We start from the raw sequence: 24,313 nt of genomic DNA, 5'->3' as shown, positions 1-24,313 counted from the left end.
CCCTTCAATCAAAGGGGGGGTGCTGGTGCACCCCCAGTTCCAGCACCTAGGGTGGCCGGGGTGGGGGGTGTGTGGATGGGGAAAAAAAAAGTTTGTGTGCGGAGTCTCCCACCCTGCCTGGGTCCTGGGGGTGTCTCCAGCCGGGGTCCTGGCTGTTGGAAGCAAAGTGATTATTTTGGGGGGGGGGATAGCATTGCCCCCCTCCTTTGTTTTGTAGCATTGGTGTTAAAATCGCAGTGGGGGGGGGGGGCGGCGGGGGGGCGGCCCCCTTCGGGTCCGTCCCGCCCCCCGGGTTGCGGGGGGGGTGTTTTGTGCTCCTGGCACACGCCAGCCCAGCTCCGGGTTTCCCAGCCAGCAGCCCCGCTCCCCACGCGCCTGGCTGGCCGGGCTCGGGTCTTTCCCACGCCAAGCGCCGCGTGTGGTTGCCCCAAACTCGGTCATTTTTAGCAGGGCTGTTTGCGCGGTACATTCTGTCCTCGGCTTCGGAGCCTGGGCAGGGCCGCTTCCTCCCCCCCCTTTCTGGGACCAGTTTTGGGCTGGTAACCAGGCGACTGGAGCCTTTTGTCCAAGGGGCTTTGTTCTTGCTCTTGCAAACGGGGTGACCCCCCCCCCCCAAACCTCCAACCCGTCCCGAGTTTGCGCAGGGCTTCCCTGGGGCTGGAAGGGGTCAGCTGGCAGGGAAAGTTTGCCTTGGCTGCGGGGCTCTGTGCATTCCTTGCATAATGAGACGATTGTTTTCCACCGCCGAGCAGAAATATGCTCCGGAGGAGCCAAGCGCGCCCTGGCAGGAGAGCCAGCGAGTCTTTAAAGACTCAAACAAGCCTCATTTGTTGTTTGTGTGGCATGGAGCCTTGGCCCAGGAGCCCCTTCCGTGCTAGGCGCTGGACAAACCCAACACTCGGCCCCTGCCCTGCCCCAAAGAGGTGATAGGTGGAGACAGACACATGGGGGAGCAGGGGGAAATAATGAGACAATAAGGAGGGAAGATCATTGCTATGATTTCAAGAGGGGGGAGAAAACCACTTTATAAAGGGTGGGGGGGGGGGACCCAAGTCTTGGTTAGACCTTTTCAGTGCTCTGCAGTGGGACTCAGGGGGCCTGGGTTTTGTGCCTGGCTCTGCTGGGTGAACTTGAGCTGGTCGCTTCCCTGTTCTGTGCCTCAGTTTCCCTGTTCTGTGCCTCAGAGGTAAAATGGCGGTGATTATACTGACAGACTTTGAGAGGGTTTTGAGAGCTACTCATGGAAAGAGCTAGGGAGTATGCGCTCTGTCCTGGTACCTATCAGTTAGGACGAGGCGGTTCCCTATCTCGCTGAAGATCTAGGTTCGATCCCCATCGTATCTGACTGAGCACATCATGGATTTACCCTCACAGCCCCCTGTCAGGCAGGGCGGTTATCCCAAGGGGGAAACAGAGGCACGGAGAGGCCAAGTGACTTGCCCAAGTCTGTGGCACCGCAGGAAATTCAACCCTAGGAGCTAAACTTCCTAACCCTGCTTCCTCCCATCTGTTGCTCAGTGCTTTAAATAAGTTTTTTGCCACTCCTCTTTGGACTCTCTTCCATTAGCCCTCATGGTTGGGAAATTTAGCAATTTGCTGCCAGCTGTTCTCCCCACCCCAGGGAGAACCTCGCATGGAATGAATAGCTTGCTGACCCCTAACATTTTGGTCCGTGCTTGGGGGATGTCTCACCCTGCTGTCATGGCATAGCTGGGGGCTGACAGGGCACTGAGCCTCCCATATGCTCAGTGGCGTCACAAACCAGTTACTCAGGGCTGCTCTTACGCAGTTTTTGTAGCACTTTACGCAAGACCTGCCATGCTGGGTCAGGCCAAAGGTCCATCTAGCCCAGTATCCTGTCTTCCGACAGTGGCTGGTGCCAGGTGCTTCAGAGGGAATGAACAGAACAGGGCAATTAGTGAGTGATCCATCCCCTGTCATCCAGTCCCAGCTTGTGGTAGTCAGAGATTTAGGGACACCCAGAGCGTGGGGTTGCGTCCCTCACCAATGGCTAATAGCTATTGATGTACATAGCCTCCATGAACGTATCTAATTCTTAACTTTAACCAAAGCTGTTTGCAATGGCTATAATTAACGCAGTACAACCCCTAGTAAGGATGCAGTTATTCTATAAAGGTGTCTCTGTCAATGTAGCCGAATAAGCTATGCTGGTATAAAACCCCTTTACGCTGGTATTACGTTACTATTGTCATGTAAATAATAACATGCAGGCTGCAGCATTGGAGAAATGCAGCCACTTCAGGGGTGGAGGTTGATAGCCAACAGCCAAGGGGGAAGGTGGGATCTGGTCCAAGGACACTGAAAAAATGTTGTTAAAAAGTCAGATTTAAAAAAAAAAAGGCAGGAGAGAAGCGATCCGAGTCCTCCATTCGCCTGGCTAGGGCGCAATACAGGAATATCCAGACTGCTTTGTGCTGCAGCATATCCCAGGGAAGGGAGCTTGGAGGTAGGTTTGCCTGGATTAGATTTTTGCTAGTAAATGTTGATGAGCGCCAATTTCCCCGTGCGCACGTGCCACCCAACGAAAAAATCTTTCCATCGCTGATAATCGACATGGACAGCTAAGCAAAGTAAGAACAACGTTGCTTGAGTGTTTATTAGCGTGATTTTAAGGCTGTTTACGTTGCATATTCTGAGATGTGCTGTTGACAATTTGTTTTTTTTTTTAGTGGCGATAAAGCTTTAACTTTTTGGGGTCTTAGCCCCTAATGTCATTAAACAATTACTGCCTGACCCCCCCCCACATTGTCTGAGCCACATAATTTCGCACACCTGTGAAAAATTATTTAAAAAATTTGAATTCTGCAAAGAGGTTCTGGGAACAAGGTGTGTGTGCCTGTTCTGTGTGTTGAGCTGCAGGCATTAACGGAGGGGTTGCAGCAGATCTGTTTGCCTCAGGCTGGTTCTTAGCAGCCAGGTGGCCAGGCGTGAAAATGCCAGTCGGCACTGACTGTCCTCTCTTTCTGGCAGCCTCAGAAGTGAGGTCAGACTAGATGATCCGGCCTTGCAAGCTACCAATGGGCAGTGAAGACAAAACTCCCCTCTCTGCCCTATAGGGGATCTCTCCAGAATAGGGCTGAGTTGGGTGGGAGTGCATCTGGGTGCCCACCAAACTTCCTCAGAGATTGCCAAGGTCCTAGGGGCTGTCATCTTGTCCCTTTCACCAGCTCTAAGATCCCTGGGGCTGAGAGTGGTAAACGTTTCTGGATTATACATTTGCAGTGACTTTGACTTGCGCTGTTTTGGGCCCAGAAGGTTGTTTACAGCTGCAAGGAGGTTTCCGGCTCGCTATCTGATCGGGTAGAGGAAGGTATACTGCAGCAGTTCCACTTCATTTGCTCTCTCTCTGCTTAACAAAAATGCCAGATAACCTTCAGTTGTGGTTTAGGTTTCAGGCAGTTATGTTCCGGCTAATCTTTCCTCTATGTAGCTGTTCCCTGGTAGCGTGGCACTCAGATCTTACCCTGCGCCCTCGGCTGGCATTAGCCCGCTGCCCTCAGATGGCACGAGTGGTCAGGAGACTTTGGCTTGCTGGGGCGTAGCCAAACCAGCATAGCAATGTGGCTAGCTGAGAAATCATAGCGTTCAGAAGGGACGGACCACTGTGACCATCTAGTCCAGCCTCCCGTAACACCGGCCAGAGAACTTGCCCAGAATAATTCCTCGGCCAGAACTTTTAGAAAAACACCCCACCCTGATTTAAAAACTGTCAGCGATGGTGCCAGGACTCCTGGGTTCTATTCCCAGCTCTGGGAGAGGAGTGTGGTTTAATAGGATGTGTGGATCTATTCCCAGCTCTGTTGTGTGACGTTGGGCAAAATCATTTAAATCTCATTGTGCCTCAGTTTCCCCATTGGTAAACTGAACTAGAAAGGCGACGTGATGTACCCAAGGCCCCAGAAGGGAGTCAGGGTTGGAGATGGGACTAGAACCCAGGAATCCTGGGTCCTAGTCCTGTGCTCAGGCCACCCCCCCACCCAAAAGCATCAGATTTTAAAAATATTATTGCCTGGGGCCCATTTAAACAACCACCACCACTGAACAGCCACTCATGAACTGGGGCACAGGGAGGGGAAGTGATTTGCCCAAGGTCACCCAGCAGACTAGTGGCCAAGTGGGAAATATCCCCCCCCAGCTCTCCTGGGCCTCAGTCCACTGCACTATCCACTAGACCACGCTATCTCTCATGCATGCCATCACCGTCCTGCCATATGATTGTAAATGGAAGGGGGCGGAGTTTCCAGGTAAGAGCCACTGCTTGTAGATCCCAGTGTGGCTAACCCCAAGCATTCAAACAAATAAAAATCACAAGCCCTGTCCCAAAATAATCATGAGATTGGCTTAAAAATCAGGAGATTTTAAACAAATGTTTGGTTCCTTGTTTTTTGCCTCCTGGTTTCAAACCCTTTAGAGGTCGTGTTTTGTCGCTTTTTTTTTTTTCCTGCAACCACCAGGCCAGGAAACTTCCTTTCATTCAAAAATAAAAGCTGAGATGCTGCGGACTCCAGGGAGTTAGGGCTTTCAGAAATATACCCCAGAGGCCGGCCACTCTGAGATCCTTGCGACTGGCTGAGGCTCATGCTGTTGGAGGGGATGGGGTCAGAAGTCAGGACTGCAGAGGGGAAGAAATAATTAACGAGCGGATCGGGTTAAACATTATTTGCTTTGCAGCGCTCTAGTTCGGGCCCCATTATATGGACATAGGCTAAAGAGACAGCCCCTGCCCCAGAGACCCTGAAAGGTGCCGTCTGGTTCTCTAATGTCTGTGCATTAGCCCACAGGAAGGAAAGGGTTACATCCAGTTAACAGCAACCTGTTCTTTCTTTACAGCTGAGAGGTCCAAAGTCCTCTGACATGAACAGCAAGAGAAACAGAAACGGCCAGGCTTTCCCGTGTATCCCAGGTATCCCCGCCGGCTACGCGGGAGCAGGTGGCTTGTGTTTTGAACCCCTGGTTGGGTTTCCTTGGAGCTTTCGCTCTGTTTCTAAGAATAATCCCTAGCTCCAATTTAGCGCTTTCTAGCTGCGGATCTCAAAGTCGCTCAGTATCACAATCCCCATTTGATAGGTGGGGACACTGAGGCACAGAGCAGGGCAGTGACTTGCCCTAGGTCACACAGCAGAGCCGGGTATAGAACCCAGGTGTCCGGAGTCGTCGCACGGTGCTCTAGCCACTAGACTGTGCTGCTGCCGAGCACCGGAAAGGACCGGCAGCAGTGGTGTCTCTTCCCTGTTCCTTAGCTGCACAGAGGCGGGCACAGCTGGGCAAGGCTCGGCTCCCCACTGGCCTGTGCATGTGACACGCTGGTGACCAGACCTCCTGTGAGCACCCTGGGAGGGGGGGAGGGGGATGGGGAGACGTGACTGTGATGAGGTGTCCCCCCGAAGGCTCAGAATCTGTCCCTGGATGTCACAGAATCACAGAACTGTTGGGCTGGAAGGGCCCGCGACAAGCCCCCTGCGCTGTGGCAGGACCAAGTGAACCTAGAACAGAGCAGACTAGACCTAGAGTCCCCACAGACTCTAGTCACACGCTGCTCACCTGTGCCTGGCAGGTGGAGGGTCCAACAGTTGCTGGATCTGCTGTCGGCCCAGGCTCCCCCAGGGGGGTGGGGTGCCAGGACTCCTGGGTTCGCTCCCTGGCTCTGGGAGGGAGGCAGGACTCCTGGAGTACAATGATTGGAGAGTAGAGAAGAAGGATGGTCCACAGGCTTGGACACTAACTGAGAACTGAGTTCAAATCACTGCTGTGCCACAGATGCCCTGTATGACCTTGGGCAAGGCCCTTGGCCTCCCCGTGGCCTCAGTTTGCCACCTGGACAATCAGGATAACAGCACTGCCCTGCCTCCCTGGGGGTGTGCACGAGGGCTAATACATTGAAGGACGAGTGCTTGGATACTATGAAGCTTTAGTAGTACTTTTATAAAAATCACTAAGCTGGGCCCGATCCGGATCCCCTTCCTCCTTAAGAGCCTTTTACTCATGCTCTGTGTTAGAGGCATGAAGGGTTAAATCGGGGCTCCGAGCAGCAGCTGTCTGAAGGCATTTTCTGGCTAGGATGACAAGCTGCAGGCAGTGGCCAGAGCAGATGCTTTGTAGCTGTTCTTTGCTAGTCACGAATTCAGCAAAGGCACCTGTTACCCGGGCACTTCCCTTTCATGCCCAGCGTGAGCAGCAGGGCCCGTGTTCCCCAGGCCTGGCCTGGGGGAACTCGAGTGGGAGCGGATCCATTGTTTGGCTTTTCATTTCCCCCCCCCCGCCACACTCCTGGTGTGGACCATCCCATCCCCCGCTATTTCAGGGCTTCACTGCAACCTCGGCCAGGGGCTCTGTGTGCCTCCCCCCTTCCTCTCCCTGCCCCATGCCGGGAGCTCTGTGTGCCCACCTTCCCCACATGCAAGGATCCTTGGTCAAGAGAAAACAGCCCCTCCCCACCCCCGTTGTGAAACCCCCTAGCCCAGGGCTAGCTGTTCTGAGCACGGCCTCCATTTTTCCCCGTGGAGGCGTTCTGTGGGGCAAACCCCCTTCCCCGCAGCTCTGCTTGTCATCGCTTGTGGGTACGATTTGCTGCCTGATCTGGGGCCTGCTTCGCAGCAGCGCTGAGCCCCGGCCGCTCCAACTGCAGCCCCCTGAGGATCAGGCCTTCGGACCTAGACACCGAAAGTTACGCCGGCTTATAGCTGTGGGCGCAAAGCCCACCTGGTCTGGTTACAGCTGGGCTGCATGTCCCGTCCTGAAAGGTCCAGATTCTCCTCTGGGGTAAATCCACCTGGTCCCGCTGCAGCCCACAGAGCTCCATCAGTTTACGCCAGGGAAGGATCTGGCCCCTCGGTGTGCTTTTCACCCCTGTGGCATTGCACGCCCCTAGCCCAGTCTCTCGCACGGCTCAGCGTCACTCCCCAGCCAGCCCTGGGCTCCTTCCTCTGGCCCCCTCCTTTCCAGCACCCCGAGGAGCCGGTTTCACTGGTCGTTCCAAACCACGGCGTTCTCCCAGCTCGCCCTGACCCCTTCCTCTTGCCCCCCACCCTGCAGGGGAACATGTCCTGGAAGAGGCAGCTCGCGTGAGGAAGATCGTCCGCTCCAGGGATGGCGAAGGATCCATCCTGGGCACGTTGTACTGCACCAACCTGAGAGTCGCCTTCGTGCCAGAGCCGGCCCCGGGTGACACGGTGGGGGTGAGTTGGAGGAGGCCTGGTGGGAGCCGGGACGGTGTCGTCGTCGGCTGGGCAATGGGGGTGGGGGGGCCTGGTGGGAGCCGGGATGGTGCTGTTGGCAGCCGGCCAACGGGGGTGGGGGGGCCTGGCGGGAACTGGGACGGTGTCGTCGTTGGCCGGGCAACGGAGGTGAGGGGGCCTGGCGGGAGCTGGGATGGTGCTGTCGGCAGCCGGGCAACGGGGGTTGGGGGGGCTGGCTGGGGCCGGGACGGTGCCGGCGGCCACTTAAATTGCAGCCCTGACACTCTCTGGCAGACACCATCCTCCTGGCCCGCCGTAGCCCCTTGGCCGTGGTGGGTCCCCTGTGCCAGCCAGGAGGCAGGTTCGGCAAGTGGGGATGTTCCTTCCCCGTGCCGGGGGCGGGGGAATGGGCCTGATCTCTAAGCGCTGCTCCTTTCCCGCCGTAGGCCCCTCGCTGTTCCACTTGCCTGCACAGTGAGCACGACGTGGCCCTGCCCTGCATCGGGAGGCTGGTGGCAGGTAAAGGGGGGGCAGGAGGGGTCCACCTAATCAAGCCGTATCCCCTCCGCCGCTGTGACGAGTTTGGCGGCTCTCAGCCCGTGTGGCTCACTGCCTCCATCCCAGCATCCGCCCCCCTGGCTGGTGCTGTGAGCCCCTCGTGGGTCGTCCCAGTGGCAGAGAGGCCAAGGCTGGCCTGTGGCGACCCATCTGTCCCCTTACCGCGGGCAGGGCTGGGGCCGTTCTGCCTTGGTGGGGGGTGGCGCAGGAAGACTTGCCCTTGCTGTAGTTTGCAGGGCCACTCTTGGAGTGAGCCGTGTGCTCTCCCCCTGGGCTTCCCCCTCACCAGGGCAATCCTGATAGGCCGTTGCCAGCTCCACCCCGCACCAGGAGTGATCTCCATGCAGTTGGCTTGGGGGCCGATCCTGCCCCGGTCGCCCCCACACTGGAGGCTGAGTCTTCCCAGCTGCCCCAAGACTCTGATTGTTGCCTGGCCTCCTGGGTCTAAGCCCCCTTCCTCCACCTGGTTTTCCCCCGCAGTGAACAGCTTCACCAAGGCCAAGGTGCTGACCGCCAACTCTACCCTCAAGTTCATCCCGGAGGAGCTGGTCCTCTACTGCCGGGACTTCCGGGTGCTGCGTTTCCGCTTCCGCGACAGCGGCTTGGAGCCCCGGGCCTGTCAGGTGAGCAGCTGCCATTGCAGACAGGGGCACCCTCCCCGGCCGGTGATTCCCAGGGCCCAGCGGCTCAGGGCTTCGGGACCCTTGGATACGGATGGGCACCTCCAGTGGACTGGCTCTGAGCTGGACCCGCTTGGGACTCAGGGGCTGGGCACAGCGGGGGTTGTTGCTCTGTGTGTCGCCTGAGTGGGAGGATGGGACCCTCAGGGGGTTGTTTGACCCCTCTGTGTGGGGTCTGGTGGATTAACACGGGACTAGGAGCCAGGAATTCTGGGTTCAGTTCCTAGCGCCAGGAGGGGAGTGGGATGAAGTTGTTTGGGGGGAGGCTGACTCCGGGCAGGGATGTCCACACTGCTCAGCACAGGTAGGCAGACTCCTGCTAGCCCCGGGAGCGGCACCGCCCAGTTGCAGGACAGATGCAGCCTGTGTGACCTGGAGCAAGATGCTTCGGTTTCTTCCCTCTTTCCCGAGGTCCCTTTCCTCAGGAATCTACCTCCCACAGGGGGTCAGAGCCGCAGAACCCTGGGCAAGGCAAACCCCACCCTTCCCTCCCCGACCCCGTCTAGCGATCCTCTGATGCCCTGATACACCCAGCGTCCCCAGCTCTCGTCTCTGCCCTAGCTGGGACCCACCAGCAGCTCTTCTCAGCCTGATCCCAGCTCCCATTGTCAGCTCGGCGCCTTTGAAAACCCAGCCTGTCATGCCCTGCCCTGGAGAGAAGCCCCGAGCGGCAACGTTCCAATTCAAAGCTTGGGGCGGGGTTTCCACTCCAGCGGGGTTGGCCGGGGTCCCGTCACACCCCTTCTGTTCGGCTGTCTGGCTCAGCGATGGGTCTGCAGCTGCAGTGACTTGCGCTGGCGATTTGTCCTGGGCTACAAATCTCCGTGGGTCAATGCTGCAAGCGCTGCCCTGCTGGGGGTCTTCCTGGATCCCCAGCCTGGCAGCATACCCTCTGCCCTCCCATTGGCACCCAAACCCTGCCCACAGCCCCAGATGCCGTGAAGATCCCCTGCCAAGGTGCCCTCATTGCTGCTGTTTTCCAGGTGACGCTGGCCATTGTGCAGGCTCAGGAGAGCAGCAGCGCCAGCGCGGGGACGTGGTACGACAGTGGCGCTATAAGGAACCTGGGTAAGTGGCATCTCCGCTTGGCGTGCAGCTCTATCCCCCAGGCCCTGGCAGCTTGAGGGGCCCATCCCTGGGGTGGCTGGACCCACGAGGCGCTACCCTGCTCGTCCCTAACAGCCATCCCTCCTGTGCGGCTTCAGAGAACGCCTGGCTGAGCACGGAGGAGTCGTTGTCCCCCCCGACGCTGCTCTTCGAGAGGCCCTGCGACTGGGAGAAGGAGCTGAGGCGGCTCGGGGCTGCTGGCTGGAGGGTCAGCCCCGTGAATGAGCGCTTCGATATGGCCACCAGGTAAAGCGCGGCCCAGGGGTTGGGGGGTGAGTTAGATCCTCGTGGACAGCTCTAACCCCGGCCCACGGCATGGGAGCGTGTTACAGCCAGGGGCGGCGGAAGCGCCCTAAAAGTGTGTGTGTGGGGGGGCCCCACAGGTGCCTGAACTGTGGCCCCACCTCCCCATGCTGTCCTGCCCTTGCGCTGCCAATTCCTCCCCAAGGCCCCGCCCCTTCCCTCAAGGCCCCGCCCCATGCTCGCTCTTCTCCACCCCTCCCCCGTCATTCGCCCTTACGGCTGGTAAAAAGTGGGAGGGCCCTGCCCCGCCCTGTTCCGGTGCCTGTGGTCACAGTACCTCCGGGTGCACTCCAGTAATTGGGTCTCCCTAAGCTACGGAAATGCCCTCGGACCCCCTTTCTACAGCGGGTTTGGTGCTCGGCCCTCGGCTACAGTCCCAGGTCCGTATCGATGGCCCCCTACTGGATTGAGCATCCCCTCCGTGAGCATGTAGCTTCCTCGAGTGGCCAGAGAAGCGCAGTGAAAATGTTCACGATTTCAAACAGTGTTTCAGTCCCGAAGGCAAGGGTGGTTGGGGGCAAGAAGTCAAATCTCAAACGTTTCCTTGAACTGGAAAAACTTTTTTAGTTTCCTTCCAATTTCGACCCTTTGACATTTTTGATTTACTCTCATTCGCTCAAGTTTCTAAACCAAACGGGGCTTTGAACCGGAAAACTGGAATTCCTCGTCTTGCAAATATCAAAACGAAACATTTTGACAGCTTTTGGAGTTTTTCCCCCGAATGATTTTGATTCACAAAATGAGCCAAAACTAACCACCTTTCCCGCGGAAAGCTCCGGGTTTCGACAAACCGACGCTTTCTGGGGGAAAATCCTTAGCCTGTCAAATTCCCGAGAGCTGGAGGTGGAAGGCCTCTCTGGGGAGAGCTGGTGGGAGCTCTCTTCTAGCACACGTGGGAGGGACGCTGGCTGTGGGCCAGCAGACCCGGAGTTCTCTTCTCTGTCTGTGTGTGTTAATTGGGATGGATCTGGGGAAGTCTTGTGAGTTGTGGGGGTGGCAGGCACCCTGCCTACAATCCGGGATTTGGGAATGGCCTTGTAACAGGGAGATCTGCCTCCTTTAAGGGCCAGGGGCCATCCAGCCCTGTCTGAATATCAGACCTGGTGAGGAAGGGGCAGGTGATTCCTGTCAAGGTCTGAGAGTGCTCGAAGGGGGAGCTGTGGGAAGGAGGCAGGTGCCGGAGTAATGGAGTGGGAGAGGCCTCGAGGGTCCCCCATCCCGCTTTGGTTGTAAGGTTTGTGTGCAGCACCTGAACAGGCTCGGGGCGAGGCAGGAGTGCTGCCTGGGCTGGGGAGATGGGCCGGCAGCCCTCCGCACGTGCTCTGAGCCGGTTCCCCTCCAACTCCGCGTCCTCCCGCAGCCTCCCCAAGTACCTCTGGGTCCCCGGCAGGCTCCTGGACAACGAGCTCAAGAGGGCCTTCGGCCACTTCAACGCGAGGCGCGTCCCGGTGAGTGTCTCCAGCCCCGGGAGCAGGCTGTGAGCTGCCGCCTTGGGGTGGGGAGGGCGGTTCCGAACGACCTCACCAGGTTCTGGGGATGGGGCAACCACTGGGGGGTGCCGTGGGAGGGTGGGGTTCTTACTGAGGCAGGGGCTCATTTGGCCAGCAGGGTGGAATAAGGTGTGAGACCCTTTTTCCGCCCCCCCACCCACACACACACACCAGGCTGTGTTCCCTGCGGCTGGTGCCCTATGAAGCTGGCCAGCTATCCATGGGTGACTACGCCACTCCTGAACCAGCCAGGGAGGGAAGGCTGAGGAGGGAGGGTCTCCACCAGGTTGTTTGGTGGGGGTGTATCACAGAGCCAGTTAGGGGGAGGCAGGTCCCTGGAGGTGGGGGGAGAGGAGGAAGGCGGGAGACAAGGCCCCAGGGCGCGGGGCCCTGGCGTGCGCAGTGGAGAGCCTGCACCCGGTGGAGTTTCATTTCGTTCCGTTTCCCTTTGCCTCCCCAGAGGCTGTGCTGGCATCACCCGGGAGGCAGCGACCTGCTGAGAGCCGCCGGCTTTCACGCCGATTCAGACCCCGAGAAGGAAGACGTGAGGTACGAGCCTCGAGGACATGGGAATGGGGCTGCGCTGCCCCAGTCTGGGAGCTCAGGGGAGCTGGGGTGGAAGACTCCCAAGGAAAACCCAGCTGCTCTGGGGGGGCCCTCAATAGGGGGCGCTCTCCCCTTACAGTCAGTGCTGGCCCCAATGCAGCACTAAGGGGCGCTGTGCTGCAGGGAGCCGCGTGGGTGATGTAATGGGGGTGCTGTCCCCTCATAGCTGGTGCTGACCCCAAAGCCCCAGTGCGGCACTAGGGAGCGCTGTGCTGCAGGGCTCCATCACCCCAACCGAAGCAGTGATTCCACCTCCCCGGTGCTGCTGCGTTTCTCCGCAGGTCTGTGGAAGCGCTGATGCTCGCCGGCCACGCCCAGTGCGTGATAGTGGAGACCGCCGCCGACCTGCCCAGCCCTGCAGAGATCCAGCTCTCTTACCTCAAGCTTCGGGCCCTCTGCCTTCCTGGTGAGACCCAGCCTTGGCCCTGGCGCTGAGATCCCCTCTCAATAGGAGTCGCTCGCCTGAGCCGATGCCTGGGATTCCCCAGGCAGTAACTAACCAGCTCTTCAGCTGGGAGAACCTGGGTTACTCTGGATTGGATCCCACTTGGGAATCATGGGACCATTATCACCAGTTTGTATCTGATGCACCTGTGCTGGATTTCCAGTTTCCCCTCTCTTGCTCGAGGTGCTTGTCTAGCCCCACCGTTCTCCTAGTGTCTCGATGCTATGGGTTATATCCTCCCAACAGGTGGGGAGGTATTATCCCTGCTTTATAGGGGGAAAGGGAGGCCCAGGGAATTACATGATTTGCCTAGGCCGATACTGTAACCCCCAGGCTCTCTCTCCCCTCTTGGAAGCAGCTGGCTGTTTGACGCAAGGAAGCCAGGGCTCCCTAAACCAGGCCTGGCTAAAGCCAGAGCACGAGAGGCAGATAGGACTGGAGGGTCTCTTCCTTCCATGTCTCCTTCCTTGTCCTCTCTCTGGGACAATTCCTGACCTGCCACAGAAAGGGCAGCCCAAAGGAACTGAGGAGACCTGGGTTCTGTTCCCATCTCTGCCACAGACTCCGTCTGATCTGGGTCAAGTCACTTTACCTCCTCTGTGCCTCATTTCCCCTGTCTGACCGGGGATGATCGTTCGCTCCCTGCCAAGGGGGTGGTGAGGATTAAAACCCAGTAACGATAACCCGGCGTGATGCGGATGGAGGCTGGATAAACCCCTCCGCAGCCAAGGTAGTAATTTGGAGTGGCTTCCTTTCAGACTCCTCTGTGGCCGATGAGAAGTGGCTCTCTGCCCTGGAGGGGACACACTGGCTGGAGCACGTCAGGTGAGAGCTGCCCCCCTATACGCTGACACCTTAAATCCAGCCACACAGGCCCTACAGAACATCTGGCAGGTGGGTGGGGCTGCGTAGCTACCATCCCTCTGTTGGGAGCTGTCCCCAGCCATGGGGGTGGAGCTCCCTGGGGGGAGTGGCTGGCAGGACCATGCCTGGTTGGATGAGTTTCAGATGGTGCTGTGGGGCAAGGGGGTCCTCTGCTTCCCATTGGCTGTGGGGTCTTTGTCAGTAATGACCCCCTCTCCTTACAGAGCTTGTGTGAGGAAAGCGAGCGAGGTGGCTGCCCTGCTGGCAGAGAGGTCCCGCTCCATCATCCTGCAAGGTAGAGTAAGTCGTTCCCTTCTCTGGCCCAGGCACAGGCTGGATGCCCTGAGGCTGGGCCAGGTGTGGGGGGAGCTCCTGGGTTCAGGCTCTGTGATGCCTCCCAGCCCTGGGTACTCCCAGGAAGCACCTCGCTACCACCTGTCCTTTGCGTGAGGCAGGCTGGTCTCCCTGCCCCCACCAGCCATGGGCCATGCAAGCACTCCCCTCTAGTCCTAGGTCGTGTGGGCCCGGCTGTCGCTCTGTTGGCTAGCGATTGGCCCACCGAGGGTCTCCGTGGAGGGTCCCGCCCCAGTGCACTGGCCACTGGCAGCATTCACCGACTCGCTGCTCCCAAAGAAGCAGTGCACCCCAACTTCTCAGTTCCCGCTCCGCTTACCACGCAGCACTTAGAGCTGCTTCTGGTGAAACTGAGGCTAGCTTTACATGGCCAAGTCCAGAAATGCAAGGAGTAGCAAATGGCAACGTGGGGAAACAAGTGGCTACACCTCACAGCAGGCATTCTAGAGCGCCCCCGAATGAACAAAGTCCTCTCCTGTCTCCTAGAGCAACGCTCACCCCTTTACAGCCAGGGTCCAGCTTGGCTCCTAGGTGAAGGCCCCAGTGCTGTTTTTTTTGCATCCCCAAGATATGTCAGCCTCACCCTTTGTCAGACACCTCCCCTCCCCCCACTGTTTGTTTCCTCTTGTAGATTTCACAGTTTCTTATTTCCTCAATATGCAAATAGGTTTCCAATGTGAGGCATACAATACACAGTTGCCAAACTGCCAGGCAGGGAGATAGGTTTCTGTTACCTCCTGGTGACCTGCCTAAGTCTAAGACTTTAAGAACGTAATTTTCAGATCCCTAACGCCCTAAATATTATCCATCCATCCAGGTCGCAATTACTGTGAAGACCAGTGGGCTACTGGTTCTTGGTAGAGACCTCACATGTCACCCTTGGGTGAACTATTGTGCATATATCTGATCCCTGGGAAACCTTATGCAACCCTGTGCCCTCTGCCTGTTGGCACCAAGGGGTGCCTGGATTACAGGCTCCATGCTGGCCAATGGACGGGCTGACTGGCTCTGGGAATCGGGGACAGATAGAGGGTCATTGGGTGGGTCCCAATCCAGATCCTTGTGGGACATCACAAGAGCTACTGCCGATCAGCCTCCGCGTTGGCAGCTGCAGCAGAGAGGTCTCTGGACAGTGGAGCCATGACGCTCCTCTTGACCCCTAGCCGAGGTCCCTCACTGTCTGTACCCTTCCCCTCCTCGCAGAGTCAGACGACCGGGATCTGAACTGCCTGCTGGCCTCCCTCGTCCAGGTCCTGTCGGATCCCCACGCCCGCACCCAGTCTGGGTTCCAGAGCCTGCTGCAGAAGGAGTGGGTGGTGGCAGGGCACCCCTTCCTCCAGCGCCTCAACCTCCTCCGGGACAACGACCGCGAGGAGGTGAGTCTCGGAGCACGCGCGGCTCCGGCTTGATGCCTGGCTGCGTTGGCCAGATGGGGGGCGCTCGAGAGCGATGGGAGTTCTACCAGCCTGGTCCAGGTGGCACCGAGGTGTCGAATAAGCTCCCAGCACGTGGGCTCTGCTCCGAGCACAGCTGGCCGGGAGCGTGGCTCGACGGCCGTGCAAAACCGAGAGGGTTCCCTGGACTGACGGTTGCCTTCCCTCCTCCCCCTTGGGCCTGACTCAGAAAGTGGCTCTGATCCAAGCATTCCCAGCGTCTGCCCTACTCAAGCGCCCTGGGCTCTGGATTTCCCTCTGCCGCCAGTCCTGTCGGAATTTGTTATGGTGGGGCTGGGACCAGGGGGCTGGGTGGGAGCAAGTGGCTGTGGAGGCAGCAGCTGGGAAGGTGCGGGGATGGCAGGGTGGGGATCGGAGGTAGCTCCGGAGTCCGAACCAAACCCAAGCGACCCCTCTAGGCTTTGTCCAGTGGGAGACTTGGTTTTCTTGGCTCAGGTTCCACTGTTGTGGTGGGGACCTCTGCTGGGCAGTCTGCGAACGACACCGGTACCGGCCCGCGCGGGATTCCGGTGGGGGCAATTAGCCATTGGAGCGGCTGTTTGGAGCCTTTGAATGGGGATTGTTTGGGCTCTTGCCAAAAGACACGTTCCAGCTCAGCCGCAAGCGAATGGGCTCGGTGGAGGAGTCGCAGGGTGACGTTCTCTGGCCTGTGGCTGGGCAGAAGTCGGCTGAGATAGGAGCTGGTGAGGAAAGATGCCCTGGTGCTTCCCTGCTAGCCTGGATGCGCTGGATTCCTTGGTCCAATTCCCCGCTCTGCTGTTGGCTCCCTCTCGACCACAGTTCCTCATCCGTCCAATGGGATAATGCCCCTGCGCCACTTCCCGGGGAGCCGTGGGGATAAATGCGCTGGAGATGGCGAGACGCCCAGATGCTAAGGAGCCAGGGATGGAACACAGATCGTTTGCTCCCATGTGGGGGCCGGGCCTGAACTCGGATCCCCAGGGCAGGTTGTTCAAGCTGCCCCGGTCAATCGCAGCGTTGCCGCGAGCAGTTTGCCGGTATTTCCTTTCTGGGTAAATCTCTGCAGCGTCGCTGCACGGCTGGTCAGCAGCTGTTACTTTCCACCCCAGAGGCAGCTGCTTTTCAGTGGTGGGAGAGCGATCGCTGGGCAGTGTTGCTACAGGTTGTTTCGGGAGCTGCTCTGTCCCACCCCAGAGTTGGCTGCATTTTTGCTGTTTCCCCAGGGAGGTACTATTTTCTTTTTTCTTTCTGTCTCTTATAGTCTCCGGTGTTTCTGCTTTTCCTGGATTGCGTGTGGCAGCTGCTCCAGCAGTTCCCAGCATCCTTTGAGTTCACAGAGACCTACCTGGTGGCCCTCCATGACAGCAGCTACATACCCTTCTTCAGCACCTTCCTGTTTAACTGCCAGTGGGAGAGAGATCGCAGGAATCAGGTGGGTCCAGCACGGAGCCTCCCAGCTACAATGAAACACTCGGCTGCTCCGCAGTCACTGCCCCAAGCACTATCCTACCACGGGCGGAGAAGGGGGAAATCCGGTGCCGTGGTTAACGCACGGCCTGGGAGTGAGGACTCCTGGGTTCTATTCCCAGCTGGGAGAGTGAGGTATGGCCTAGAACAGGCAGCTGAAGGACAGGACTCCTGGGTTCTATTCCCAGTTCTGGGAGAGAGCACAGCCTAGTGGTTAGAGCAGGAGGCTGGGAGACAAGACTCCTGGGTTCTTCTATTCCTGGCTCAGTGCCTGACCTCAGGTGAATCAACGTGCTTCTTTGTGCCTCAGTTTCCCCACCCATAGAACAGGGCGGGGCTCATGCTTCTCTTCCACCTCTGTGAAGCGCTTTGAGATCCTCAATGCATAACATTCCCCTCAAAAGGCCCGCTCCTGGCCCAGCCTCAGTGGAATATGGAGTGCAGCCTCTTGTAGGGGTGGGGGGGGGGGGAGCAAAGGGATACGGATGTGCATTCGCTGTTCCTTGCGGAGTCACCTCTCACGCTCCTTGTTCATCCCCCAGCACCGTGCCTCCAACCAGATCTATGCGCCCGTCAATGGCTGGCGGGAACTCCCTCCCCTGGAGATCCTGCAGAAGGGTGGCCGCCTGGCGAAGGAGAGAGGGGGCCCCTATTTGCCCACCATCTGGGACTGGGCGCTGCGCTACACCACCCAGCAGAGGGCGCAGTTCAGAAATCCCGCCTATGCCAGGGGCAGCGGCAGCACTACCGTTCCGAATGGCAAATCTGCCCCACTAGGGGGCGACAAGGTGAGTGCGCTGGGCTCCAAACACTGGATGGGACACTAGGAGCGATTGGGGGCAGGGAGTGTTGCCTGGCGGTCACGCCATGGGGCTGTAGGAGTCAGGACAGCTGGGTTTTCTTGATGGCTGCGAGGCCTTTCTGAGCCTCAATTTAATTTTTTCTGTCATTAGTGGAGCTGGCAATAGAACCCAGGAGTCCTGAAGCCCAGTCCTCCCCTCCAGCCCCCAGTCCACACTCTCTCCTAGGCAGGTTCAGTAAAGTATCCTGCTGTGGGTGAAGCACGTTTTCCCACCCCGTTTTGCTGCTGGGTTTTACTGTCCTGGATTTCCCTCCCGCCCCCATCTCTCTCTCTCCAGCTGGAAGCTGCCCCGTCTGGGAACGGGGCCGTGTACCTGTTTGCCAAGGGGGCCCTCTCGCCGCAGACCCACCTCTTCCCCTGGAAGAACGGCTCGCTTTCCAAAAAGGGCTGGTGGCGGGCTCAGTCCTCCGAGAGCCTCAGCGAACAGGACCGGTCCTTGAGGAGCAAACCCAGCGGCTGCCCCCTGCAGCCTGAGGGGCTGCTACTTCCTGCCTCTGCGGGCCCCCTGATCCGGCTCTGGAGAAGGTGTTACCTGCGGGGGAGCCAGGAAGTTCAGGTAACGCCAGCACAGCGGGGACATTAGCAGACCGGGTGGCTGTGGGGTTAAGGCTCTGAGCTGGGACCTAGGAGCCACTTCCCTGCTCCACCACAGACTCCTTGTGCCCCCTCTTGCTATTGGGTGGAGCAGATAGAACACTGGCCTAGGACTCCGGAGATCTGGGGTCTGTTCCTGGCTCTGCCACTGACTCTCTAGGTCACCTTGGGCAAGTCATCTAGTTTGTCTGTGCCTCAGTTCCCTGTATAAAATGGAGATAATCCTGCCCAGCTTCGCAGGGGGTTGTGAGGATAAATCCATTAGTGGTTCCATGGGGTCAGATACCACGGTGATGGGTGTCCGATTAAAAGCTGCAGATTAGTAGCAAATTACTTCTCTGTCGAATCTGGGTGTGGGGACGGGCCGGGGATGGTAATGAAGATACTCTGTGTATCCCCTGTAGGTAGTTCAGTATTAATACCCCCTTGTGCAGAGGGGTAAACTGAGGCAAAGTGCAGGTGGCACAATGAGTCAGTTGCAAGAGAACCCTGGAGTCCTGATTCCTGTATTAATTCTTGTTACGATGGCGCCTGGAGAGCAGAGCCCTGTTGTGCTAGGCGCTGTACGAACAGATAATAGAGAGGGTCCCTGCAGAACAGAGCTGGGCCCAGGCTTTTAGATCCAGGGAGGCTGCAGCTGACCCAACTGAGGGGGGCATAGCTACACAAACATCAAAGAGCCCCGCATGAGAAACCTCTTTCCAGAGGGACCCATAAATAAGCGGTCGATGATGCCCTGTCACTTTCGGTTTCCTTAAAAAGATTGTGATTAGAAACAGACTTCCCCTGCACTGCCATGCGCTGGCTGTTAGCTAACTGCTGAGGTGCTCCCTCTCCCAGCCCAGCCTGCCTGAGGGCATCGAAACGTTTCCTGGGCACAGGAGTTAGAGGAAGAACGTAGCACGGTTCTCTGGGGGGCAGAGGAACGTGGCTCTGGTTTGGCCACTGCCATGGCTTAGATCTCGTTAATGAGCTCAATCCGCCTGAGCCGGAAGACTCAAAATCCCCGGCAGCTGGCCAGTGGGCTCATGCCAGGCCTGGCTGCTCCGGTGATTTGTGTAAAATACTTTTTTAGTCTGTCTGGGAAAGGCCCAGGGCTGGAACAGCTGGAGGGGCATCGGCCGAGCTGGGCGTATGGGGGGGCGGGGGGGGGGGACCGCAGGCCTGGGATAGCGTCTGATGCAGGTCAGGATAGACGGGGATAGGTGGGTCTGCACCGGGCACCCAGCCTGCGACAGGATGGAGGCGCATGAGCAGAGCTGTGTTATGTGCCCGGGTTGTTCCAGCCGGGGCTGACTCGGGTGAGGGGAGCCAGTCGGGGCCCCCCAAGCCCTTGTGCCATTCCCGAGTCTAGCTGGGGTACTGTCTCTCGCTGGCCTGGTCACCAGCTCCAGGGCCTGTGCTCCCGGTGTGGACTCAGCCAGTCCTGAGCCGCCCTGAATCTCTGTCTCTGACTCTCCCCATCAGCGCGGCCTCTTTGCCTCCACGCTCGCTGAGCTCGCGGAGGAGCTGGACCGGCTTCGAGAGCGACTGGGCGACTGACAGGCGAGGGAACCTGCTAGGGTGACTCACCGTGGCATCCCCCTGAAGGCGAAACGCCCCGAAGACTGGACAGCCTCGCGTCCCTGCTGCCACGCTGGAGATGGGAGCGCGCCCCAGGCAGAACCGGGTCTGTCCGCTGGGCCAGCGGACCAAGGGCGGAACCTGGGTTTTTAGGAATGGCTTCAACAGACTTTGGGCCTTGCTGTCCCTCCTGACGCTGGGAGCTGCCCGTCCTTCTGTGGCTGCAGGAAAGGGAACCGGGCAACCCCGTCCGTCGAAAGGGCTCGCTCCCACTCATGCAGCTCAGGGTGGTGGGTGCCCAGATCGCCCTGGCTCCTCCTAAGTGCTACCTCCTCAAAATCGGGCCCGACCCCAGAGCCCCCCCCCGGTTTTTCCCCCCCCCCCCCCCCCCCCAATCATGCTGGGTGTTTGGCCAGGGTTCGGATGGTGGGATCTGGACAGGAACCGAACAACTCCAGTGTTCTCCAGTGCTGCTCGGCAAAACCTACAGCGTAGGATTCTGTTACTGCAGGGTTCAGGGCAGGCACTCCAGGGTACTGGGTCCAACTGCTTTTGCTGCTGCTCGATCTGAGTTGCGTCTCTCTCCGTTCTCTGATCTTTCAGGCCCCTTCACCCTCCTCGCTCCCCCCAGGGGGACTTACTCAGCTGATGAGATTGGCTCATTCACGCTCCTCCAGCTGAGTAGCGTCCCCCCCCCCCCCCAGAGAGGCGGCATGTGGGTGGAAGGGCAGGCGAGGGTTAACCTGCTGCTGCCCATGCCGTGCCCATCCCCTGGATTATCGCTGGCCTCCGATTTCCAGCGCTGTCAGTCTGGCACCCGTCCCTGAGCTGCAACTCTGCAAACTCTTAACCCCCTGCCTGGATTTCCCAAGCAACCCTTGGGGGGTGGGGGTGGGAAAAGGGGGAGCAGGGGAACCCCATCCTCAGTAGATCACAGGGAGCCCGCACGAGCTCCCATCTCCAGGCGGGGCTATGCTACAAACTTGCAGCGGCGCTGTAGCGCTTCTGGTGCAGACACTCTAAGCCGACAGGAGAGAGCTCTCCCGTCAGCCGCGGGGCGGGTTAAGGTCGGTATAACGACGCTGCTCAGGGATGTGAAAAATCCACCCCCCTGAGTGACGTAGTTGGAGCGGAGTGTGTAATGTAGACCTGGCCTCTGATCCGAAAGCTGCCGTGCGGAGCCAGTGAGTCGGATGCACTTGGCGCTGTCGTGCTAGCAATGTGCTGGGGCGGGTCTTTGAGGCGGCGGGCATGTCCCGGCGACAGGTACTTACTGTGCTACCTCCAGAACTTGCTTTCTAAGCCTCGGCGTTCAGGTCTCGACTGGAGAGTCCCCGGAGGGTGGGAATGTTGGGATCTGGAGTTTAGGGACTCTGTTGGCTGAACAATATGCAACGGAGTGTGAATAGGCCTTGTTCTCACCTTTCCCAGTGCTCCTTCTACATGGAGCCTCAGCCCTGGGTTATGGGGGTGGGGGGCAGTTTGCCTGGACTGTACCCGGCCTGGAGGCCTTCAGTTTCCAGGGCTATCCCACTGGCATCTCTCTCGAGCTTGGCGGGGAGAAAAAGACGAAGGCCATCCGTCCCAGTCGTGGGCTGCTTGTGGCCTTAAGCCAGAGTTGTCGTTGCTTTTGTACTTTGAATCTGAATCGAAAAGTGAATGCTCCAGATCGTGGGCCATGCATTTCAGGGAACCGCGCTTGCAGTCTGAGCTCCAGCTTTTCAGAGGCCTAGCTCACAACCCGGTCACCCACCACTCCTTCCACTTTATAGCCAGCCTTCTTGGGCTGAGACTTTCATCTCCGAGGGGGGAGCGAGATTTGGAACCCAATCTTCTCCCTTCCCACCCTGCAGAAGTCGCATCCAATTAGTCAATTTCACCAGCCACGCTTGGGCATTAGAATCAACATTTCCATTGGCCCCAATGGGCATTGGATTAAGGCCCTTGTGAGGGGGATGGAGGAAACCCTTTGATGGGAGACTTGCTGTATCTTTCAGGTACCTACAGATGCATGATTGCTGTACCCAGATGGCATCATGCTGCTTTGTCAGTGTTTATGGACACTGGGGTTTGCACAGTTCCTGTATGCTACTTCTTTTCCGCCCTGAGATTTGAGTGCCTACTTTGTACATCTAACAACAATGAGGAATAACAAAGATTATTTTTATTGGCATTTGTAATATAATCTCTCGGGGTGATATTAGAGATGTTTGTTTTTGTTGAAAAATTTATATTTTATATTAAAAAAAAGCTCTGGTTCTAACATTAGTAACCCACAGGAAATGGGTTATTGTATAAGCTAAAGTGTTTAGACAAAACTGGACGATACATTTTTATATATGTGTGTGTTTTTCTCTCTCTCACACCCACACACAGGGATTGGAAGCCACCAAGTTCCAGGATGGATTAGAACAGTTGTACGGGTAGGGCTACCCAGTAATCCAAGTATTGCAGCACGGGTAGACATGCTGGCATGGCTAAGAGTAGCAGTGTAGATGTGGTGGCACATGTCAGTGTGGGCTGTACAGGGACCCTGGGTATGTGGGCTAGCAAGGCATCTACTTGGCAATTTTGAGCCATGCTAGTACAAGTATGTCTTCCCATGCACTAATCACACCTAGGATTGCAGGATAGATTTACCTATGCTGCATGTGTTACAGCAGAGGGTCTAATCTAGCTGTGATCTTAATTTAGGAAATTGGTACTGTTCTCTGCGAAACTGTGGAATTGTTGGTGTAAGAGTCCTAGAACTTTAGGGCTTTCAGGCCCTGGGAAAGAACCAGGACTGTCATCTGATGAGTATGAACCAAGTACTTCCTCCAGAACAGCCTCATTTCTTTTTACGTGCAAGGTTTCAAGACGGGGAGGGTCTGGACTTTCCTTGGAAGAGTCCTTTGTGATTGCTTTTCCTGCTGGTTACTCCTTTATAACAACTTGGAGGTTTTTTTGTTTTTGTTTTGTTTTTTTAAATCTTAGTGCTAATAGCACATATACATAAAAGTATTTTGGAGACCAGAACATTAGGGTAACTCTGTGCAGATCACACATTCCCCGTGGATGAGTTAAGTGGAAATCCAAATAAGGGCATTTTTTTTCTATTCTGTATATTTTTGTAGTGACGTTTCTATTTAAGAGCTCATTAAAGTGCAGTATTTTTAAATGCAGAGTGGCTGGCTGTGAGTTGAATGGTATGCTCTAGTTCAGGGGTCCCCAGTGCGGTGCCTGTGGGCGCCGCGGTGCCCGCCGGAGCATCCATGTGCTCCCGCCTACTGGGCACCAGAAAAGCAGCCGCCGAGAAGCTACAGCGTCAAGAAGCGCTACGGCCGAAATGCCGCCGAATTTCAGCGGCAACACCTCTTGATGCTGCTGCTTCACGGCGTCATTTTGGCGGCTGCTTGTCCAGCGGCCACGGTCTTTAGCGGCTAGTTGTCTGGCGCCCGCCCTACGGAAAAGGTTGGGAACCATTGCTCTAGTTAAACTAACCGTGGGGGCTAGGTGCTAGGATCATATGGGGGAAACTGAGGCATGGTGGAGTAGTGACTTGCCTAAGCCTAAACCTAAGCCAGTGGCAGGACCAGGAATAGAACCCAGATTTCTTGAGTCCTTGTCCAGGGCTCTCTCTCACTTGGCTTACAGGGAAGCAGCATGGGTCAGGTGCTAGGATGCTGACCTGTGAGGCAGGAGAGCTGGGGCCTATTTGTACCTCTGCCAATGACTTTGCACAAGATACTTCAGTGCCATGTGCCTCAGTTCCCCCATATGTAAAACAGGAATACTGATAAGGTGGTCACTCTGTAAAGCACCCCCGGGAAACCGTTACCTCCCAAAGAGCAGTACGATCCTTCCCCTAGCAGGCCTGACCCCCAAGGCACATAAGGACTCGCTCCATAACGAAGGTGCAGAAAGGGGCCCGGTTAGGCTCAGCAGGACAATAAAGCACCATGGAATAGCTGACACTGCCGGCTGCTCGTCCCCCTACTACCAGAGCTACTGGCATCGATCCTGGGGGCCTGTGTCCCGGTCAGAGCGGGATGAACCCCCTGGCACTGGGTTTTTAATTTTTCTCTCGGCGCCCCAGGTGGGAACAGGGGCATTCAGAGGCCCAAACAAGGGCCCTCCTACCACTGCCCATAGTAGGGTGACCAGATGTCCCGATTTTTGGGTCTTTTTCTTTTATAGGCTCCTATTACCCCCCACCCCCATCCCAATTTTTCACATTTGCTGTCTGGTCACCTTCGCCCATAGGCCCAGCTCCCCTGTACTAGCAGTGGGAACAGGGACCCCTATCAAACAACAGCTAGTCTCTCTCTCCCCCCCCGCCCCCCAGCATTGGGGGGGCTCTGCAGGGGGGAGCATCCACTGCAGTGGGTATGGGGGGGCTGGGCGGTGGATTTGCTAGGGGGAGCATGTCATGACATGTCATCACAAAGGTGTGAACTTTACCACAAGGGTCAAAGGGGAGCAAGCTCTGAACCCCTGGGGGCCAAGAGAGGGGATGAATTACACAGGGGGAGGGAAATAGGGCCCAAGATAGTCACTTCCGCCCATAGGCAACATGGCCACGGGTGCGTGCAAGTTGACTTCCGCCCTTAGCCGCCATGGCTCCCTCCATGCACGGCCACTTCCGGCCTCATCCAAGATGGCCGCTGCCTTCGCCGCCCCTTTGCAGCCGCGGTGGCCGGAAGTGGGGGTGTGAAAGGGCGGAAGTCGGAGGTCGCCCGCCTGGCCGGGGGGGAGGCGGGAGCGCGTTCGAGATGGCGGCGGGGCCCATCTCCGAGAGGAACCAGGGTAAATGGCGGCGGCTTCCAA

At 57.5% G+C, this 24,313-nt stretch overlaps 2 protein-coding genes across 2 annotated transcripts in view; both read left to right on the top strand.

Moving 5' to 3' along the window:
- The first annotated feature begins 4,175 nt into the window (after nucleotides 1-4,175).
- On the top strand, nucleotides 4,176-19,868 carry MTMR11 (myotubularin related protein 11). Its single transcript, XM_024199073.3, has 16 exons — nucleotides 4,176-4,924; nucleotides 7,054-7,196; nucleotides 7,643-7,715; nucleotides 8,235-8,377; nucleotides 9,418-9,502; nucleotides 9,640-9,787; nucleotides 11,205-11,292; nucleotides 11,795-11,883; nucleotides 12,222-12,346; nucleotides 13,144-13,210; nucleotides 13,474-13,544; nucleotides 14,807-14,979; nucleotides 16,280-16,450; nucleotides 17,028-17,273; nucleotides 17,625-17,903; nucleotides 19,409-19,868. Exons 1-16 carry the CDS (start codon nucleotides 4,876-4,878, stop codon nucleotides 19,481-19,483), a joined length of 2,025 nt encoding a protein of 674 aa, XP_024054841.2. The 5' UTR covers nucleotides 4,176-4,875; the 3' UTR covers nucleotides 19,484-19,868.
- A 4,348-nt stretch (nucleotides 19,869-24,216) lies between these two features.
- SF3B4 (splicing factor 3b subunit 4) overlaps nucleotides 24,217-24,313 on the top strand; it is a 9,035-nt gene continuing 8,938 nt past the window's right edge. The window contains exon 1 of the mRNA XM_024199072.2: nucleotides 24,217-24,292. Within this exon, the coding sequence (XP_024054840.1) occupies nucleotides 24,259-24,292 (34 nt within the window). The 5' untranslated portion in view covers nucleotides 24,217-24,258. The remainder of the gene's footprint in view (nucleotides 24,293-24,313) is intronic.

The sequence above is a fragment of the Terrapene carolina genome, unplaced genomic scaffold (assembly GCF_002925995.2).
Source record: "Terrapene carolina triunguis isolate 2854851 unplaced genomic scaffold, T_m_triunguis-2.0 Scaffold227, whole genome shotgun sequence".
Lineage (NCBI taxonomy): Eukaryota > Metazoa > Chordata > Testudines > Emydidae > Terrapene > Terrapene triunguis.
This window is presented reverse-complemented; position numbering and strand designations above follow the sequence as displayed.